The 22,894-nt window shown below is 38.9% G+C and overlaps 2 protein-coding genes across 2 annotated transcripts in view; one reads left to right on the plus strand and one right to left on the minus strand.

Annotated features, from left to right (window-relative positions):
- Positions 1–7,384, plus strand: part of LMTK3 (lemur tyrosine kinase 3) — a 71,248-nt gene extending 63,864 nt beyond the window's left edge. The window contains exons 12-16 of the mRNA XM_066605771.1: positions 218–3,255; positions 3,958–4,316; positions 5,662–5,773; positions 6,138–6,383; positions 6,930–7,384. Coding sequence (XP_066461868.1) covers positions 218–3,255; positions 3,958–4,316; positions 5,662–5,773; positions 6,138–6,383; positions 6,930–6,946 — 3,772 coding nt within the window. The 3' untranslated portion in view covers positions 6,947–7,384. The remainder of the gene's footprint in view (positions 1–217; positions 3,256–3,957; positions 4,317–5,661; positions 5,774–6,137; positions 6,384–6,929) is intronic.
- An 11,146-nt stretch (positions 7,385–18,530) lies between these two features.
- LOC136632686 (BAR/IMD domain-containing adapter protein 2-like) overlaps positions 18,531–22,894 on the minus strand; it is a 106,984-nt gene continuing 102,620 nt past the window's right edge. The window contains exon 14 of the mRNA XM_066607732.1: positions 18,531–21,319. Coding sequence (XP_066463829.1) covers positions 21,247–21,319 — 73 coding nt within the window. The 3' untranslated portion in view covers positions 18,531–21,246. The remainder of the gene's footprint in view (positions 21,320–22,894) is intronic.

Consider the following 22,894-nt stretch of genomic DNA (forward strand, 5'->3'; position numbering starts at 1 on the left):
AATATATGCAAGAATATAAGTTCATGATCGGTACATTTGATGTATGGGAGCAGTTCTGTATATAAGCCGTAACGTGGGCAAATGAAATGAAGGTTTTAGTATATGATTGCACTTTCACATTAAATGCTAAAATATGGCATATTTTGTACATATTTACTTTTTGGAAATCTGCAGCACAGTTTTTACTTATCAGTGTTTTTTTGTGTCATTTCCTTAGGTATGAGGTGATGCAGTCCTGCTGGCTGGCTGTCGAACAAAGACCAACAGTAGAAGAGCTTCATCTCCAGCTCACTTACTTGTTAAATGAATGCTCCAATCAGACAGAGGAAAGCTTTGAGTGGCGCTGGAATGCACTTAAGCCAACTAAATCATCAGGGGGTCCTCTGAGGCACTCTGATGAGATTTCTGCATTCCCCCTGCTAGATAACTTTAGTGGAGGGGATGGTTTTCATGCAGACATGGATGACATTTTAACTGTAACTGAGAGCAGTCGTGGACTCAATTTTGAGTACATGTGGGAGAAAGCCAGATTAGGACGTTGGAAAGCAACATCTCAGTGTCAAGATTATGCGCCAAATAATGGGAGTTTGACTGTGCCTGCTAATCCTTTCTATGATTCCAACCATCAACATTCACGCCAAAGCTTAGAGACTCCAAGTGTTGTCCCAGTCATCAGCGCCCGTAGCCCTTCAGTAAGCAGTGAATATTATATACGGTTAGAAGAGCACACAGACAGGGGCACTGGTGTGGACTGTACTGTCTGTGCTCCCAGTCCCATCTATGAAAGAAAGTATGACTTGCAGGAACAGAGATTGCTCCATCAACGCTTATCACTTGGAAGCCCATCTTCACCACTTGAACCACTGTTTCCCTCTGACTGGGACCCACTTGAGAGTGGTAGAACCAGTCCTGATGATCCTCCTGCTCATCTGATTTTACATGAAGTTCCTAAACTTATAGATAGATGGACACCTAGTAATAATAATCCTTTTATTACTGTAGGAAGAGAATTGCCTCGTTATGTAAATCCTTTTCGTGGCCCAGTTGAAAGAGACTTATCAAGGCAGGTACAGGAGACTTCCTTAATGGAGCCCTCTATATCTGATGTGTTTTCTTCTGAATCAATTTTGAATGTTTACAGAGATATAGAAGATCATAGGAGGAGCTGGGATTCAGATACGCTTGAAGAGAGAGGAGCTGGAGAGACTCTTGCTGGAGATCCCGAGTCCTTGGCAGAGTTTTTAGATGATCGTGCATCACCATGGGATTGTGAACCTTCATTAATGGAAGATCAAAGCACTGAAAGCAGCAGTAGCAGCACAGACAACAGCAGCCATCGCAACATGCCTTCCTGTCCCCTGTGTAGTAGGGGGGTATTAGGTAGCCTGCAGAGATGCTCTTGTGCAATGCTACGTGGAGATGTTGTAATTGATTGGACCACACATGTTGCCATGCATCAAGACCATTATGGTTTGGATGATGATTCTTCTCTAAAAGTTGAACAGGGTTCTTTATCAGAGTGCTCTATACCTGCAAGAACTTTTGGTGATGGAGATCTCTACGCTGGTCCATTTGGAGACAGTCTTTGTGCAGCAGAGCACCAAGAATTTTATGACCCTTTAATGGGAGCAGCTGTGAAAAGTTATGACATTCAAGACTATTGTAACCGTCAAGTAAAAACTTATGAATCATTGCAGAAGAGTATCTCTAATCACCCTCCGTCCCCTTTCATAGGAATTTCCAACTCAATGGCTAACTGCAGTGTTATTGTTCCAATTGAAATCCCTCCTCTTTCCACCTTAGCAGAAAGCATCGAAGAGGAGACAATTGAGATTGTTCCAGATGTACTAAATAGGTTCCCGGTGAACCATAGCACACTGCAAATAGAAAAGTCACCACATGCCTCTAGAGCAACATTAGACTCTGTTGATTCTCTGGACATTCCATCCAACACTAGTTCGTCAGATATTTGCAGTCCAGCTTCTCATTTCTCATCCCCTGGACAGAAATTTGGGGATAGTGGCTATGAAACAGAAAATACATTTTCCCCAGAATTCATGTTCAAAGAAGTGAAAGAAGAAGAAGCAGGTTTAAAAGATTTGAAATTACCTTTAACACCCATATCAGAATCAACTAGTGACTTGACTCTTACAGAGGACTCCTCTGAACCACAGGCTACACCTATGGAAGAAGACAGCTCTCTAAGAACATTAAATCTGGCCATACCACATAGAGATTCAGCATATTTTTCTGACTACGACAATGAACCAGATAAGCATAATAGAGTATCTGTACAAAAACCTGATGGTGGAATTCTCAATGGAGTTTTCAATGAAGAAATATCAGTTGTCATATCAACAGTTGAGAACATTCAAAGTTCTCAGGATGCCAATTCAGAAAAAGAAAATAATGAAGATAGAATAAATGCCAATGAAATACCAGAAGACTTGCATGTAAAAGCAATGGATAAAGTGGAAATCCATCATAATTCAGAGTATATTCAAGATGTAGTCCAAGATGTTGAAGATGGAATTTTGAATTGCAATGGTGGGGTAAATTTAATTCCAGAGGAGGTCCTAATTACTCCCATTTCTCAAAACAATACCATAGATGTAACTCAAGAGAAACATGAAAAATCTCAAACAGTTATAGATCAAAGAAATTCAAATGAGAACATGCTGAAAAAACAACCAGAAAGTGGTTTTGTAGTTCAGGTTTGTAAAGAGCAGCTCCTCGTCTCCTTAAGAGAAAATGTAACCAGGAATGTACTGTCTACCTTTGAGTCTGGAACTGTGAACTCATGTGTCTTAAAAGATCAAGCTGTTTTGAAGTTATGGTCTATGGAGCCTAGGTCAAATCCAGTTATTGAAGGAACATTAAATAATAAACCATTATTCAAGGAGCCATCTGAAAACTATGAGCCTGATGAATGCAACCCTAACACAGATGACGTCAACAAGGACATATCTTCAGATGGAGTTAGTAATCCTTCTGAACTTTTTGTGAACAAAGATGTGAATGAGAACAATTGCATTGAACCCCTCGCAGAAAACAATGGAGGAGAAGTGAAAGAAGATTGTGAAAACGAAAAGAGTGAAGATGCTGTTGAAATATCATCGGAACAGATCCTTGAAAACTGTGTAAAGAAACAAGAAGAGACCCCTGTTGAACAAAGTGGAGAACAGTCAGAAGATCAATCAAAACCTTTTCTAGACTTTGGCAATACAGCAAGTAGTGGAAGTGAGGCTATAAAAGGTAAAACTACACTGATCATTCTTATGGAATAGTTCAAGGGGGAATAAAGGGTTTTAATGAGCCAACAAGTCCGATAATAGTCCACCCTTGTGCAGTCAGAGTAGCCAAAGTAGACCTTCCTAAATCAGTAGGGAAATATACTTTAACATTATATTTTGAAACAACTTTCAATAGTTTAACTTATGCTAAGTTATTGTACTTGAAGTTACTGGTCCCAAGTTTGCAGTTGTATTACACTGAGGTCCACTTGATGCCTTTCAGTTCTGTGTTATGGCCTTTCTATAGGGATGTTGTGTGAATGTGTAATTATCATTATTAAAGGCATTGAGGCTGTAAGAGTTTATGTGGATGATGACTTGGATTTATAATGTGCCAAGGCAGGAAGTGCTATCATGAAGACCTGTGGAAACTGTACATTTTAGACATTTTAGACCTATGCCTTAAAGTAGTGATAACTCGGAAAACAAGAAAAGTATTAAAAACTGTTTTGACATTGTCCATGTGCATTACAGGGCCTCCGGTGTATTTCTTCTGGTTGTTCACATTATTAGAGACACTTACCAGTGATAATTGGTTTTCTATGACAGCTTGCAGAACTGCAAAACAATTACCTGATTACAATTTTATTGCAAAGACTGCAAAGATGTTCTAAAATCTTTCTTTTCTTTTTTTTTACATATATCTTATTTTTAATTTCTTTAGCAAAAGTAGCAAGACTTTCTCTGTCTCTTCCACCATTAAATCTTCAAGCGTTCCAAAGTTCCAGTGGACGCAAGTCTTTTTGGGGTAGTGAAGAAGAAAAAAGAGAGGCACATTACAACAAGGAAGATGAGGACGAGGAAGATGAAGCCTTTGGCCTTCAAGAGCATGAAAGAATAGGTTTAGAAGCTGAGGGAGAGATGTCAGGAGTCCCAATTGTGGTAACCGAGACAGATGATGCACGGAATCTCCGGAGTCTGCTAAAGTCACCCAAATCTGCTGATGAGGTAGATGATGATCTTGATCGAAAGCGAAAAATGGTGTCCTTTTTTGATGATGTAACAGTTTACTTGTTTGACCAGGTAAGAAACATTTTCAGTCAGTAATCAATGTGTTAACAATACAATCATGATACCACAACCATGTATATTACATTGTCATCTTTGTTCATATTTTCATGCTGAATTTCATTGCTTGGTAAGAAGATTCCTCTAAATTCTATTCTGTGTTTTATGTGCATTTTGATTTATATGCCCAAAATACGGCATGCAAGGCGATTATCCATTAACTTCACTAGAAGATAGTTTTTCAGATTCTTTCACACAGATACCATAGGTCTTTATTACATTTTTTTGTAGAAAAACGTCATAATAAAAATTGCGTTAAATTGAACAGTTTGGCATTCACTAATGTGCTGAAGTGCTCAGCAACAAATGCCATACTCATATAGGGTAGTTAGTTAAAACATGATGGTTCCATTGGTTCTTTCATGTGCTATAAGGGCATGTGAATATCATGGAGGGGGTGCATGCTGTGGGTGTGAATGCTTTTCTACAGCAGCATCTGCAATGTTTCTCAAGGTAGAACTTTAAGTAAATGCGTTAAAATACAGTTGAATTCTTAAGTGCCGCTACTTCATTGTACCTGTAAAGGGGCTTTAATAGTTCTGTGAAGCTGAAAAGATTTGGTATATTCCAATTGCATCTTTAGTACTGGCAGTTTTCTATTTTGCTGCCTCCTTTAGAATCCAGATGCCCATTATGTAACATCCTGACAGATGGCAGATTTTCACAACCTACATTTTAGTACAAGGAAAACTTTGATAAAACTAAAATTTGCCATGTGTTCCATTAAAGGGGTTGTGCCAAACTGTAAAGTTACTCCCTATCCACGGTATGGGGTATAACTTTATGATTGGTAGGGGTCTGACTGCTGGACCACCACTAATCTTGAGAGCATGGAGTCCCAAATGTCTCCACATGAAGGAAGCGGTAGTTACACTTGGGTGCCATGGCTCTGTTGATGTAAATAGAGCATCGGAGATTTCAAGCTGTCATACACAGCAATTTCTGCTGCTCCCATTGAAAAGAATGGAGTAACAACTCACATACGCAACCACCACTTCAGTCATGTGGTGACCTTTGGAACACCTATTCTCAAAATGATTGGGGGTCCCCATTGGTTATAGAGCTCTTCCCTATCCTTTGGATAGTGGATTACTTTATGACTCAGCACAACCCCTTTAAGGAATTCCACATGACAATGTCTTACTTGTTCTTGCTGCTTCTATCTTTGCAGACTTTTACAGACATTTTTATAGAATTTATCTATACAGAGATTGTATATTCTTAGATTACCGGCTGTTCATTGTTTTACTAATACAGCCCTCAAGGTATCCTAATGTTGTTTTGTACAATTTAATTCTAGGAGACACCGACCAACGAATTAAGTAATCCGAATGAACCAGAAAATGATCAGATTTCCCAGAATCCTTCACTGGAGTCAAGTTTGGATGCCTTTTCTTCAACTGATGGCTTTAGTAAGCAATATCTTTCCTTTTTATTTTGTGACCTATAGGCCATTGACATTCACATATGTCTTTTTGTACATACTACACCTTCATTACCTCCTGAACACCTATACCTGAGATCAACACAAAGCTTCCTTATCTTCTCCTACAGAAACACTATTGAATGGTCTGACCTGCTGTCTTCTCTGTGAAGCCAGGAACAGCCTATATATATATATATATATATATATATATATATATATATATATATATATATATATATATATATATATATATATATATATAAAAAGGCGCAGAACCTATTATATTAAATCCTAAAGTATTGCTGTAATGTATGATCTATAATTCATAGTGTGCATTCTGTGTCTGATAGGTGGAAGTTTTGAATGGGACGATGACTTTCCCTTGATGACCCAAAACTCCACATTCCTTCCCATGGCAGCTGAAGGTGCAGCTCTCAAGTCACCAATAAGTACTACTTCTCCAGTACCTCCTGCACTTCAAGGGAAGCGAGCGGAAGGAAACCTGATGGACTCACTGAGATTTACCCGATTCACTGTCTCACCTGCTGTAGAACCACATGTTCCATTATGTGAATCAGATGTAGTTCCACCTACAGGTTAGTATGATTATTGCCATATATAAACCTGTAAACTCATATTAGCTGACTAAAACTAATGTTCGTTGGTAAGAATTAGTTTTAAGCTAACCAAAACAGTCGAACTTTGCTGACAGTTCACTTTGGTGCAAACCCAAACCTCAGGCAGTTCAGCTTGGCTAAACTCGTTACTTCTTTGGTTTCCTTCTTCTTTTTCCTTATTTTTTTTAGCTTCTTTTTCCTTTTTCTTCTTTTTTATTGTTTTTCTTCATTAAGTTTGCCTTAAAAATATCTCAAGTACTTAGATACACTCCTAGGTGACCTAAGAGCTTAATACAGGACTTTTATGGCTCCTAGACAATTTTTTACACCCATTTGATGGTATTAGTGAAGTTACAATTTGGTTTGAATTAATTTGGACCAAACCGAACTTTTGGCCGAAATTTGGCAGCCTAACCAAACCTTTCAAAATTTAGCTCATCACTAGTAATAATAACAAAATAAGTATGATACTTCTTGTTAGTTCCATTAACATGAAATACATGACTGTTGTCTTTTTTTCTCCAGGTGCTATTGAAAACTGAAGACATATTTCCTGCTGAGCGATCTGGCTGTTATACAGAAGTCAGTGAGGCCTCATACTACTTTTCTATAGACTTTCTATGGATCTTTTTCTGCTTGACCAGCTCTAGATCTGAGCAAATATACTCTTTTCCACAACTGTAGACTCTCTGGATTATCAAGATCCATGCATAGACGAGCACCGTAGATTGCAATTTATGGAGCAAAAGAAGATGTTGACCGTCCTATACATGCTCTTCATAATCAAGCCCACAGGGGAACTCTTCATCAGATATTTTGGATAATCAGCTCTTATCTTGTCTACTGTGCAAGATGATTTCTTCATATTGAAAAAATAATGTGCCAAACTGACTCCATTTTATTTGATGTCCAGTTCCAGCTTTGGTCTTCGGTCTATACATCAGTGTTTTTTGGGCCCAAGTGAATCGGACTGCAGTGTTTACAGCCTCAGTTTACAGCTCTTTTTTATTGCTTTTTTAACTCTATTATTTCAAATTCTTAGCTTCCTGAGCTGAGATCCATTTCAAAGAGACCCTCTTTATCATACATGGGTATTTTTGCCATGAAAGCACCAGTCATATTGACTTCCCATTACAATGCAATTCTTGTAACCCTTGTGAGAAATTTATTTTTCTTTGGCTTTCTCCATAATGTTACTATATATATATATATATGTGTGTGTGTGTGTGTCCCACAACGTCAAGGTGCTGTATAGACATTCCGAGGTTGCAAAGTCAGTCTGAAAATTGGGGAGTCAAATATTTTGGGGAATTTTTTGGGATATTCGCCTTACTAAAAGAGTGCCAAACAAGGTATGGGATCCATTACACTACTTTATACTTGGCCACACATGGCTCATAATCAGAGGGTTACAGTAATACATGGATGATCTAATATAACTGTTCTATTTGTATTGGAACTATACCTTACAGTCTTCTTTTTACAAAGAAGTGGAGAATTGACGCCTTCAGACATTTTCTGCCTGCTAGAGGCAGGGCTGGGAAAGTACATTAGATAGAAATATAACATAGGTGTTTAGCTGAGAGGTTTTAACAACTGTCAGCAGTGGCGAATGACGCATTTTTCACAAACAGATGCAGAGGAGGAAGATGTTTTGTAAGCTGTGTATGTAAAGGATCTATTAATAGGCAGCCATTTTTATAGCGCAGGTGAGATGAGAAAGGAAAAGCCAATGGTTGCTTATTTAAGCATTGTACTGAGTTTAGAGCATGTATAGTATCAAAGGCTATTGACTGTAAACTAAAGAAATTGATGTGTATTTTATCATATTACTTAAGTAGGTAGATTTTGATGTTCCTGATGGAAAGCAGTGACATATGGACGTATATCGATGGGTGCTTGCCAATAAAGTTTGCACACTCTAGGGTACATTTTTGAACAGTTGTTAGAATACATTTTAGGGTTACCCGCAAAAATTCATCACCATTAACTATATGTTTACTAGTCTACTGTAAGTCATTGAAGCAGCCCCAACAGCTATTGTGGGGCCTCCTGGTAAGGGACAACCTGAGTCACTTTGGTTCAAGCCCAATGGGTGGAATGACTGTTCACAGGACACCCCTTCTCCATATACTTTATGGTGTTAGAAAGTGGGGCAAGGATGGGAAGTGTGTATGTGGTGGTGGTGGTGGGGTGGTTTGAAGTAGCACTGAGCTATGTGGTTGTATAATCCAACACTACGAGAAGGGCCTCAGTTTAAAGGGATTCCGTCACCAGGTTCATGAGGTTTGAGTCATGGATGCAGGCCATGCTGGCTTCTTCCTGCCCGCGTCCTGCAGTCTTACAGTTCTTTCCCCTTTTGTGTATAGTGATAGAGTTATAACTGCATGTTGTGAGCGGGAAGAAGTCAATACATCTCTGCATCCGTGAATCGGAGCTCAACTCCGAGTCCAATGTCATAAACCTGGTGACAGAGTCCCTTTAAATTTTGCTATGAGGCCACCTTTTCTTTTGTGTAAGCCTCTGACTGTCCTATAAGAATGGCAGCAAAGTTTGACCCGCTGTTTTATGCACTGTTACTCTTTTTTATTTGCTGTTTTTTCATAAACCCCCTTCCACATATAGTCCAAATTGTTTTATTTCCTGCAAAAGTAACTGCAGACTGTAAACCTGCTGCTGGTGATAATCTGGTTTACTCTTAGTGCCAAATTAACCCAATAGGAAGCCTTATTGGATAAAGCAATGACATAACTGACTTTTGGTATATAAAGGACTATTATAAATGCAAATGGTACAATGAAATAACTCACTGCAACACTGATTTTATTTTTATTATTGTTTGCACTGGTGGTAGTGAGACTATACAAGATGCATATACGGCCTGATTTTGACATTTTACTGTGAAATGAAGTGGTGGTCACATGGAGATGATTAATAGTAATAACTGTGCTATTAGCCACTGGAATACAAATGGCTGCTCTCAAGGACTGGTGAGAATATGTTTTTATTACTTCACTATGGCCAAGCTGACTTGACAACAATAGAGAAGACATGAACTGGCTGGTCTTCTTTTTAGATGAGTCTTGCTGCAACAGCAAAAAAAAAAAGTTCAACTCCTCCGCTACAGAGAAATTAGGAACACTTTTGCTTCATGTTAAGGAGATTTTCCAATATTGGGGAATTTTCTCCCTTCATTCTGGATTTACTCTTTGAAGAAAGCTACTGACTATACTGAAGTCTTGGTTTTTCATACAATTCCATTGAATGCACTCCATAACAATAGACCATGTCTTCTCCAGTGACACCACGGTCAGCACCAAGTACTCTCTGGGTCCCTTCAATGGCACAGCACATACCCGGTATCTCATCATGTTGACTACCACAAAATTTGTCTGGCTTTTACAATGCATCATAAGAATCCAGGCTTCATGAATGTGTGTTTGTATGTTACTTTCGATTTTTCTTTATGATCATTCATATTTTTCAACTGTTAATAACTGTGAGCTAAAGAAAGGTAATTGGTAGTAAGCAGTATTTTTCCTCTCCTCATTAAAGAAGCAGTACTAGACATGGCAAGTGCAAGCAGTGCAAAACATCAACACTTGCATTTTCTAGATATCAAGACTTTATCTTTAAAATTGTGTTTCAAGTTGTTACATCTCTGTAGAACGGATCAGTGGTCCTTAACCAGTAGCTTGTGAGCCCCATGTCATCTCCATTGCTTTTTGCTCAATATGGCTCATGACTACCACTCAAAAGTGAATGTGGCTCACAAGGTAGAAAAGGTTGGGGACCTCTGTGATGGATTAATACTTCTACTTTGGTTATTTTGGCCGTGTGGATTAGGACATATGTGATCACATAGATCATAGTCTTACCAGTGAAATATCTGACTATTGGCGTTTGGTAGTTATAAAGACATTTTGTAGCATGTTAGGAAGAGTTCTTTGTGAGATATCAAGCACTTTTGAGTATGAGAAGCATACGATATATCTCTATACATTCCTTACATATGGCTTAATCTCATTGGTTAGGCTAACAATTGGATTGCAATGGTCAACTTTACTGTAGGTTGGTAATAAACAGTTATGATCTGAAGTTTTGTTACATGAAGGCACTTCATTATCAGTTTAATCATAAATAACTTTCACTCCTTTGTAATATTCCACTCAGCATGATCAGACATTTGACAGGTAGGTCTTAGGTTCTTTTCACAATTACCAGGACTTTCATTTTTACAGTATCTAAGACAAAAGCAGTTAAAACAACCCTCCTAGCCTAGACAAACAAAGACGGCCACACCAGCTTCTCTGGCTGCCTGATACAAACTCAGTGCATTGGTATGCATCAGAAGTCTAAGACTCTACAACTGCTTTGGTTAACCAGTGCTGTCCATGTGAGCAGTAATGGCCAGTCCGAGCAGCATGTAATGTCTTCAGCTACCAATGCATACTAATGTACAGTGTGTATCAGGTAGTCAGACAAGCAGTGCAGCCATCTTTATTTGTGCAGGCCCAGAGGGTCACTTTAAAATCCATTACAATCCATTGATTAGAGCTGTTTTGATCCTTCCTGTTCTGCTATCATGTAGGTTTTTCCCATTGATTTACAATGGCTTATCGCCTTGACTGCTAAAAGCAGTAGAACCCTGACAGCAGTGATGAAACACAAGTCTGAACAGAACCTAAGTTTGATGTTTAGTCTAAGACTCAATCTAAAATGTTCATACATATCAATAGTTTACTACTACTCGTTAATGCAGTTTTGAGAAAAAGAAATGGAAAATGGAATTGTTCTACGTTGAGTTCTTCTGATGGACCTAAGAGGTTGCTATATGTCTCTATGCAGAACTCGATGCTTGTTGAGTCAAGTTGAAACATTTGGCTGTGTATGTTGTTCATACATGTCACCGGTTTTTGATTTAATGAGTTAGATATATTTTATTACATAAGATGCAGTAGGTCTTATCTTCATGTGCTTGTTAGTTGGCACGTACGGTACATGCTCATTGCTGTACTATGACGTACATTTAGGCTGAGCTATCAATGGTGTTTCTATGGGTATTTCCTTAAAGGTGCATCCACCTTCGATAGCTATTAGCCAAACGAGTGTTCATCTGACAGCTATTTATTCTGATCCCCCACACAAATACACACATACATGCTCAATACACAATACACACCTCTAGCAGCAGCTTATCTCATATGAGAACGAAGGATTGGGCATGTTGAAATCCAACTGTCCAATCCTTCTCTTTTCTGACATCTCACCACCAAGGGAGATTGGGGAAATTCTTATACACATTAGATGGTTAGCTGGTCCCACTGAAATTGGTAAGTTCACTGAAGTTGGCTAGATGTTAGGATGCTAGAACCAAACATGCCATTATAAATTCAGTTTTTACGTTTTTTTAGTCAAAGCTAGAAGTGGATCCAAAAGCAATGACAACTATAAGGGAAAAAACGGCATTTCAAACTGCATTCAACCTTAGTGGTACTATCATCAAACTGTATTTGAAATTAAGTAACGCCAAAATTGGAGCAATTATAGTTTTCTAACTTACTGAACACCTCTCTGCCTACTTTATCTTACCTCACTAATGGCCATAGGGACTTAAGGCAGCTTTACTATCCTACCGTATGTGAAGTAATCTACACCTTGTCAGTGCATTTTTGTAGGCACTAAGAGTTATCTGACATCTCACCCTCTGAAGGATATATTAATTTACGTGTGGTTTTTGGCTTTGCAATAAGTGACTGAAAACCACAAGTTTGTATTCTATGTATATATACTGTATATATTATATATGCATGTATATGTATAATTACAGTTTACAGACATGAACATTACGCCATTAATTATCTGCTAACCTCAATCTTTTTATAGAAACCAATCATGTAATTATCTAGTACTGCTTCTTTAAAATATAATTAAAATGGTGGTAAAAGTCAAACAGAACCAGATGTCTGTTCAATGTATAAAATGTTGCACGGTGAAAGTTTACAAAGATGTTGATCTGTAGGTATGTATGATGATAGAGTCTCCTTGTTAAGAATTTTCTTACAGTTATAAAAAAAATCTCAATGAAATGTAAGTCCATCCATTCTTCTCTTCTGTTAAACTGTTCAAAATTCCATTCACCTATCTGGGATGGCTATTTGATAACCAACCTGGGCACTTTTACCACCTTCATAGCTCCCGCATGGACTATTGCCCAGATTTACCAATTAAAATTCGAGATGCTGAGGGATAACTGTCAAATTTCTTATAGTCCCCCAATATACTTAGGAACAATTACGACTAAAACCAGGTTAATTGAACTTGACAGATGAGAACTACCAATGGACTAAGGCTCTGTTCACACTGATGTCTGACTTCCATTTTTGACTGATGTATTTTTAATGGCTCAAAATTGAGAATGTAACAGAAACTTTGTTTTTATGCAATCTCTTTTTATTGAAACATAAGGAAATATAGAGGTGAAATATCACCTTGCAACAACACAACACAACACTCACAATTCTGATACAGTATAGAGATAGAGCTATTCAGTACAGTAAGCACAAGATTGAAAGGTATGGCGAGAGGAGACTGAGGGCTAAACCTTCAAGAGGTGACCCCATCAATCTTTGCTGCTCTGCAGACTGTTTGCACCTACAGAGGGAGTTTCACTCGTTTGAAATAAAGACAAATTGAACAAAGCAAAAGGATACTCATAGAATGAAAAATAGGTTTAAAGTGGAATTAACTCCTTAACTTCCGGGGAAGTAACATATCACCAGAGGGGGTCAGGTTGCTCCAACTCAGCCAGGATCAAGCCAGAGAAAAGTGCAGTGAGTTTAAACATATTTAACTCGTACTCTTAACGAAGTCCAGCCATGGCTTCCATATCTCTAGAAACCTACTTCTAAAGCCAAACTCCCGACCTGCAAGCTCTTTGAAATGGCAAATCTAAGAGTTTGCCTATCCACAGCAATAGGTAGGGAGGGTTCATATTTTGCCATTTCAACAAGATGAAACTTTTGTTCTTTAATCAATTGTTTTATTATAGTAGAAATAATGAAACATCAGGACTCTTGATTGTTATGGTTTAGAATAATGTAACAAGCTGTGCTATTCTGTATAATGAAAAGTATTCTAATGGAATAAAGGCTAATGACCAGAAATGTTATTTGCCTCCAAAATTAAAATGAATGGGGACCTTAACAAAAATGTGTCCCCTCCTTTTTTTTCTGAAAAAGTAACAAATAATGTTAGTGTGGACAGAGCCTGATGTGTATGGGTAATTTTTTTATTTCTTGTAGAAATACGTTATCATTAGCTCAGGTGCAATATGCAAACCTTGGATATGGCTTCTGCAATCAAGACGAACTCAAAAATGTAGAAACCAAGGCTAAAATTAGGTGTGTATATATCCCCCATTGCAAACTACGTTATGCTTTGATCGATGTTGCACATGTGTAAGGTCATGTCTTATATCGTCATCAGAAATCAAAGTAGTTGTGTCCAATCAACTACAGGATATTTACTACTGATGTGGCAAGAAGTGCTGTAGCCCCCAGGATCAAACAGACCTTGATGTACCTATTGATTAGTCTGGGTTACAGCACTTTTTCATGTCTAACAGTATTCACAAATTTCCACCTTGCATCTTCGTTGAATGTCCAGAACTGTAGAGTCAACTATATATTTTTGGTTGACTTCAAGTCACCTTTTAGTCCCATGATCATAAGTTAATGGCATGTGAATTTAAGGTGACTTATGACAGGCTGACCATTTACTATATATTTTTGGTTGACTTCAAGTCACCTTTTAGTCCCATGACCATCTTCAGGTTTAGTGTACTAATTTTGTGATAATAATGGGAGTTTTCATCGAAGATGCCACCACTCACCTGATTTAGACATTTCTTGATGTTACTGTATCATGGTCTCTCAATTATTATAACAAGGTTTTATGCAGAAGACAGAAATATGGAATGACTTTTTTCACTGTTTTTTTCTCAATAGGTTCTATAAGATCTGGAATAGGAGAGCTTTAGTAGATAAGGGGATGATGTCCCTTCCATCATGTATAAAATGGGTGAAAACAGTATAAAAATATATATATGTAAGAAACCATAAAGACTGCAGTATTATCTCTCAGAAACTCACATTATTTTTACATGGTTAAAATGTGATGTATTTTGACAATTTTGTCTGTAAATAGATACATTTGCTGTTCTTAAGTGCAAATTGAAAACAAAATTTTTTCATTCAAAATGGTGTTTGTTCGCCAAAATAATGTTTGCCAAAAAGGAAAAAAATAACATTAAAATAAGATCTTATACTGACTGTCTTGTTTGCTTCTTCCATTTGCTCTATCTGAACAACTCTGCTTTGTAAATTAATGTTTAGGACATAGTAACCTAAGTGTTTCAAATGTATAGAGTTGCCAACCATGTTGCTTTCATCTGATGGTCATGTTCTGAGTAGATTCAGGTTAGGGCTCCCTAACCATCATGTGAAATTTCTATATAGTCCTAGTAGTAGTAATTATTATTACTGTGGTGTTTGGGTAGTTAGCAGTCTAAGTTTTCCAAAGTTTTGTATGCACATAACTACATCTGCTCTTGTCATTTCCCTAGGCCAGCCTTAGGTGTAGGGCCACCAGCCAACCAGTCTACATGGACATCCAGAACTAAGCAGATTTACGTAATATAAAAAGGTAATGGATAGTGATGAGCAACTAGTGGAATAGTTGGATCCTGCCAGTAGCTGGCAGATTTCAAGAAAATAATTGTGTATCAGGACCGCCCATTTTGTCTCCCACAAAAGTCAGTGGAAGGAAAAATTGGGTTCACTAATTTGCCCCCCAGAAGGTCCTCAATGCAGCCAAAGCTTACCAAATTGTACAGGAATACAGCCATACATCTGGGGAACACTGTGCTCCTCCCAAAAATTAGTAAAACAACAATTTAAGAGAACAGGTGTGGTGCTTGTTTAAAAAAGGAAAGTCATAAATTTTCCAAAGGACAAATTCTATCAGGTGAACAGAACACTGAAGCACGGGTCTTCTCCAAGAAAAGCTGTAGAGCTACGCCTGTTTCTTGTGCTTTGGAGAATTTTCAATTTTGGGGAAAAAGAAGGAGGAAGAAGAGGAGAAGACATGCCAGAAGCAGGAGACTGTGAGCAGCAACACCATAACCAATACCAGTAGCAACAGCACCCTGAGGACAGAGTGTGTTCCTCATGGAAACAGGAGAGCTATAGCTCTATATTTCCATATTGACATATTTTTCATTTGAGGAGGATGTAGGAAGAGAAAACATGGCAGTAGCAGGACAGCCGCATCAGCAGCAACACCACAACGACCAGCAGCAACAGCTCCTTGAGGGCAGTGTGTGGTCTTTAAAATAAATCTATTCTTAGTCATATGTGAGTAGAAATTGCCAGTGTGCTAATTTATCTGTAAAATCTGCCATGGGGGCGCAGATGTCAGGTGGAATCCATGTCTGGTTCATTTTTATAAACGGCAGGCAACCTATATTGTCTGAGGAGAGGTGGATGCATCTGTCAGTTGTCAGACCCAGCTGTGCTGAACAACCTTTCTGATAGCACACTGCAAAGGGGCAGGCAACACCCTGTCTAAGTGCATCCATGTGGGAGCTCACATACTCTTGGACCATTATGGATAAATGCTGCCTATGACTGTCAGTCCTACACTGTACTGTTGCTGCAGGCTGCAACGTACTGAGAAAACTATGCTACATCCCTGTTAGACTTTCCCTGCCACCAGTAGTAGTGCTGCTATGATGGCTCCATGCTTGTCTTTCATGAGCCACAGAGCTGTGATGTATCCCTGCTGCCATGGGAAAATGCTCTGCTTGAGCTGCTTAACAGAATGGTACTTCTGCATTCTGAGGTCCCTCTCAATGAGATTTGTCACTTTGGCCTTGTAGCAGGAATCAAGGAGTGTGGCCACCCAGTAATGATCTGATGTTTTTGATGTGGGCTATGCAATAGTCCTTCTGCAAGCACTGCTGCATAAAAACCTATGTATCAAAGTGACTAAGTGTGATGGCTTATATTCCTCGGGATCAGACATAACAGTGTCCTCAGGCTGATCACACCATCTACATAAAATAGCTGGAGTTAGTGAAGGATGGAAGGAACGTTACGCAGCCCCCTCCACTGCTTCTGGACCTATATTATCACGCTCCTCTTTCTCCTCCTGCTTTTCCTTCTCTATTCTTCTATGGTTGAAGGGAACATGTTGGAGAAGACACCTCCATTTCTTGCCAAAAGTCGCAACTATGCTACACCTCTGTTAGCGTCTTTTCCAACAGACAGACAACAGGGATGGTTATACTGATCTGTACATCATCCCGACTGACCATTTTGGTCGCTTCCTCAAAGCAGCCTTAAACTGCACAAGCATCTTTGATCTGCAGCCACTCCACAGGTGTCACGCACCCAATCTCCATATAGCACCTGCTAACAGCTTACACTATCTGGTACTCCATGATTTTGGTGATGAAACCTGCTTTCTTCTCTATGTAGAGAATGCCCTCTTGTTACTGACGCAGTCCTCGGTATAAACAGATCATGGGAGAGATCTGTGTATTGTCCCCTAGTATATTTACACATAGTTATTTGATCGCCCCTAACCGTGTTTTTTCCAGGGTGAATAATCCCAACTTTGATAGCCTCTCTGGGTATTCCAGTCCCTTCATTCCGTTTATTAATTTAGTCGCCCTTCTTTGTACCCCCTCAAGCACTGCAACATCTTTCCTGAGCACTGGTGTCCAGAACTGTGCGCAGTATTCCATGTGAGGCCTGACAAGTGCCATATACAGTTGAAGAATAATGTTCTCGTCCTTCGCACCTATACCTCGTTTAATGCACTCCAAGAATTTATTTGCTTTTGCAGCAGCTGACTGGCATTATTTGCTTCAGTTAAATCTACAGTCCACTAGTACCCCCAGGTCTTTTCCCAGATCACTTTTATCTGGCAGTACCCCATTTAGTGTGTATTGGTGACATCTGTTTGTCCTGCCCATGTGCATAACCTTACATTTATCAATATTGAACTGCATTTGACATTTTTCTACTCAAGCCCCCAGCTTATCTAGGTCCATTTGCATCCATACATTGTTCTCCTTTGTATTAATTATCTTGTATAATTTCGTATTGTCTGCACATATTGATATTTTACTGTGCAGTCCCTCTATCAGGTCATCGATAAATATATTGAACAGAATGGGGCCTAATACTCAACCATGTGGCACCCCATTATTATGTGGCCGTGATTATCACGGCGCCATAACAAGACAAAATCACACCTATGTGAAGAAGTCCTAATGTGTATATACTGAGGAGAATCTAACTTACCTGTCTACATACTATGGAGAATCTACCTCACATCTCGACGCATGGTCACCTCCGCGTGGTGTTTCCTGAGTAATGCCAAGAACCATGCAAAGTGGCGAACATATATTATTTCTTGGCCTCTCTGAAGTAACCACAACTTCATAAAATTTTCTTTGCAAACAATGGGTAAACACCTGTACCGTGTAAGTTGTTTGCAAGTAAAGTAAGGCATGACGATTTGATTTGCGGACCTTTTGGTCCAGAAAAAAGAAATCACAGCATGCTCCATTTCACTGCGGATCCCACACAGATGCCTTCCATTTAAGTCAATAGAAGCCGACCGATCTACGGCCTGTCCGCAATTGAATTGCAGATGGGACACGGATTCCGCGGGAAAGAAGGAGATTTAAAAAAAAAAATCTCTACTGTGCATGTGCGGTGGGGTGCCGGACGGCACTTCCGCACACATCCGCGGTGAAGAACCGGACATGTAAGCACTGTCCTCGGCTGCCAGCCTGATTGGATACTGCTGCGGGCTTCCACCTGCGGAATCCGACCGGCCCATGGACATGAGGCCTCACTCTACATCGCACAATTGATAATGTCACTCAGCCATAACAAAACACAATGGTCTGGATTAATACAATATCTATTTTTCAGTTAGTGAAAGATTTCCACATAGTACAATATGTTACAATGTTACATTATGTTACAACAAGCTGACAGGCACTGTAGAATTTATTATTCACATACATGTTCATGAGGAAACACAAGGTCACAATTTATAAAGGATTTATTATCTCTATGAAAACCTGGATGAGCAACGGGTGTTGTGTCTTCATTATTGGCATAGATCATTTATTGACATCGCGCTACGCACGACTTGTAGCAATATGCCGATAAGATCCAGACAGGCTAGAAATAAAGTTAACAGAAATAATCCACAGCCTATAAAGCATTCTTGCCATAAAAAATAACATTTCATGCCATTCACAGATTTTGTCATTTATACACTGGCCGTTATAGATTCTGTCATTTAGTCCCCACATAACATCTAAGGCTTCCAATATATTTCATATGCTAGAACTTTAAATTAATTGCTCAATCTTAGATTTAGGAAGGACAACATATTTTATATAAATAAGTTTACTTAGAGAAGAACTAAAGAAACATATGGTACACAACACAATGGAGTCTCAGTATAACGAGGAGTTTCCATTGAGGTCAGAGGTTCAGTACATACAGACATACAAAATATTACGGGTGTAAAAAATACATTAAGGAAAAAAATAGTTTTTCTAAAAGCATTGGACCGTCTACATTAGGTCTTCTTTCAATTAAAAAATGATGCCATTAAATATTTTTTTGGTGAAACAAAAATTGATATAAGCGAAGGCTCTGTGTTCTTTACATGTATACTAGGCAAGATAGATGACCTTATGGTCTTTTCATCTTCTCATTGCAAGTATTAACATGTTCTTCCAGACTCTAATACTCAACTTGTCTAAGAGGTTGTCTGCTTTGGACAATCCCTTTTTTTTTAGATGGGTCAACAACTGTTCAATTTTCCTGCAGCGCCACCACAGGAAGAATTATGCATTGCATAGTTGCTGGTAAAATCAATGGTCTGTTTGTACAATGTATGACATGTTGGGTCCTCCAGGGCAGTAGCCACTCAACGCTATGGGTAATAAATGAAGGCCAACACCTTTCAGAATTTCCTAATATATTTAAAGTGGTCGCCTGTTTTACAACATCAATTTGAAATATCCACAGGATGTTTACCTGTGGTTGACTTCTTTAATTGGTCCTTCCCATTGAAAGTACATACCACATTTCTTTCTCTCATCAAGGACGTTAATAAATTGTCCCATCATATAGAGAAAACATGAACACCTACCATTTACCATCCTATTCACACTTTCCATATGCCTTTAAAAACGTTTCAATATATTCAATATCCCAGAGCAGGACAATCTATAATTCTATGTAGTCAACATCAAACAGCATCCAATATGAAGATATTAATGTTATATCTAACAAACACCAGAATGGATGCACTGCATATAGACATTGCTCTCATTATCAGTGTTGACAGTGAAGACCTACTGAAGCTTGTATTTCTAGAGAACCCCTGGTTGTCTTCTTTAGCCTTAGTTATATAGCATTTAAAGGGGCTGTCCAACATGAAAAAAAATTACAAGCAGAAGATAATATAGTAATATTGAAAAAAAACATCATAACTTTACAATGGCGTCCTCCATCCAGCATCGCTCCCCACCGGTCTGATGTGACTGCAGCAGTCACTTGCCATTCATCACTCACACGATTGATTAGCAAATCCCTGGCCTCAGTAGGCAACTGTGCATGAATGGCTTGTGACTAATGAGACCAGTGCTTGGCTGAGCAGTCATGTGAGCAAGGAAGAACATGTGACCACAGCAGTCACTTCTGGAATCAGACCAGTGGCGTTGGAAAGGTGCGGCCACTGAAAAAGGGAGTATAGCATTTTTTTCTATTTTACACCATTATGTGTTGCCTGTAACTTTTTTTTTAATGCATCTGAAAACTCCTTTAAATGGCTTCCACATTACACTTATGAATCGAGCCCTCTTAACTATTTCACCTCCAAAGCACTTTCTGCATAGCTTTCATTCAATTACCTTATATTCTTCCTCAGCCTTTCTTCAACTTGCCTTTACTTTCCGTGGACATCAAGTTCACTTCTTCCATTAATATTTTTGATTCCTGTTGTCTTACATTTGGCATATACAAGAATTCTATCTCGAAAACATAAAATACTGAGTGACACATACTTCCCAAGCTAGACAAAAATTAAATAGTTGTACTGTATATATTACAGATCCATTTATCATTGGAATTTCAGCTTTTACAGACAGTATGAGAGCCCTTACGGTAGCTGAAGACGAAAGAGTAAAGGCAAAGAGTGTCTGTTCCATCTTCTACTCCAACATGATCATGAATTCTGTAGTCTGCCTATTATTTCTTTGCATGACTATATTCTGTTGAGTAATGTAATGTAGTCATGCCTTCAAAACGCCAACTTTCCCGTTGTGCCCATAACGCACATGTGTTAAGTATCTCTTACATATAACCATTGCTATATGTCTATTATGAAGCATCTTACGAATGTGCATGGCTAACTTGTTCTCTGTTCATAGGATCAGAGATGGTCACCTTACGTATAATACTGCTGAGGTCATGAATACTTCCCGGTGATTGCGTGTATCCACAGAAATGTATGCTGCCATGCATCTGACAATAGAGTCAACATACACACCGCAGGGAAATTTCTCATGACTACTGTAAACAGAATATTTCCAGAGTTGGTTATATTGTTTGCTGGTTTCACAAAAGACCAAGTTTTTTTTTTACATTAGTCCTCTTCAGTCTAAGGAAGAAATCTGAAGAAATCCGTGTCTTTTATAGACTCTTCTTGAAGCAGCATCTTTTTGAAGGACATCACAAGGTCATTGAATGACCGGAGCTGAGCGATCATTGGTAATTGTTCGCTTCAGTTTAACATGAGCGAAGGGATTGCTCCTTGAATACAAAAAGACAATTTTAAGTATTGGTTTTACATGGAAAACATGGCATTTTATGTATGTTGTGAGGTTACGTTATAGAACTATTTATTTAGAATGAATGAACTGTATTTCAGACGACAAAGAGTTAATCAGAGCAACAATCTTTGATTAAAGCCCCATTTAAAGATGATCACTCAAATTTTGTTCAAAAGATAGGGAGAATGACACTTTGAGCGATCATTTTGCATAAGCTGCTAATGGGCACTAATGCCCATTAGCAGCTTATTATCTTCATTTACATATAAATGAGCCTCCCTGAGGTGTACGCAGAGAACAGCAGGTAGTCTATTATCTGCATACAGTCCCTTTGTTCTGCCATGGGACTGCAGCTGAATACAATGTTATCAGCGCTGTGGAGAATCACAGAGTGGGGTCCCTGCTATTAGCTCTCTGGCCAAAAGATGGATTTTAAACTCAACTAAAAATCATCGTTCAGACAAAAAGCAAATGACGGTAGCATTTACACGCAACGATTATCGCTTAAAAGCCATCGTTTGAGGCGAATTTTGAGCGATAATTCTTGCGTATAAATGGGGCTTACATTTACAACAAACTACAGAAGGCAGGTACACAATCCTCACATATGTAAGGTGGAGGCACTACTTGCCCTTAGCGGCATGCAGTCACTCCATCAGAACAGCTGATGACTGTGTTTAATCCTGCTCCCTCTGGTCCAGTACCCACGGGGGGTGAGTGGCAAGAGGCCATTGGGTGGGCAATGGCTGCAGAGTATTTGTCATGGACAATGCAGCAGAAGAGCGAAGCTGCAAAAAGGTGAGCATAAGTGGACTTGGACCCCAGTACCATAGGAGATAAAATTCCTGGCCAGGATGGGGGTAAATGGACTCACAAGACTATGATATGGTTAGCACGATGATAGTTTTGGGAGATGCAAGTCCTTGCGTAAAGGGTTAATATATTATATGGATAATGATGTTATGTAAAGTATTGTGCATATAGTGTAATGTAAAGTGTTATTGCAAATTTGTGACATGACAAAAGAAATGTGATGGTGGAGCAAGGCACGCGCTTAAGATGATGCAGCAGGCAAAATGTAGACTGATGTGTAACACGGGAGAGAAACAGTTAGTTCATGATGATGATGTGAAGACCTCTGGACTTTAATATTGTCTATATCATGTTTTACATGTACCATGAATGGAGGTGCTGCTCCTACGGGACATTTGAGGTCAAGGCCTACAGCCACAACGGTGATATACGTAGTGGTTATGCCGCAAGTAATGAGATGTAAAATTACGCATATAAAGTAAGAGGAACGCCACATGCCTTACTGCTGCCAGAAGGAACTATAGAGGAACAGAACGAGATGTATATGAAAGATGCCATGTGATGAGAAGTACTGTCACTTTAAGAGTCCTAATGTGTTCACAGTTTATTATGTAACATTAAAAGTAACAAATCCTCCTATGGAGTGTAATTTCTTCAAGATGCAAAACTTCAGTAAAAAGTATTTTTATAGAAAAAAAAATGTGCCGCCGCTGCCATCGCCGCGGCATCCTGAACTTGTGAC

The sequence above is a fragment of the Eleutherodactylus coqui genome, chromosome 6 (genome assembly GCF_035609145.1).
Source record: "Eleutherodactylus coqui strain aEleCoq1 chromosome 6, aEleCoq1.hap1, whole genome shotgun sequence".
Classification (NCBI taxonomy): Eukaryota; Metazoa; Chordata; class Amphibia; order Anura; family Eleutherodactylidae; genus Eleutherodactylus; species Eleutherodactylus coqui.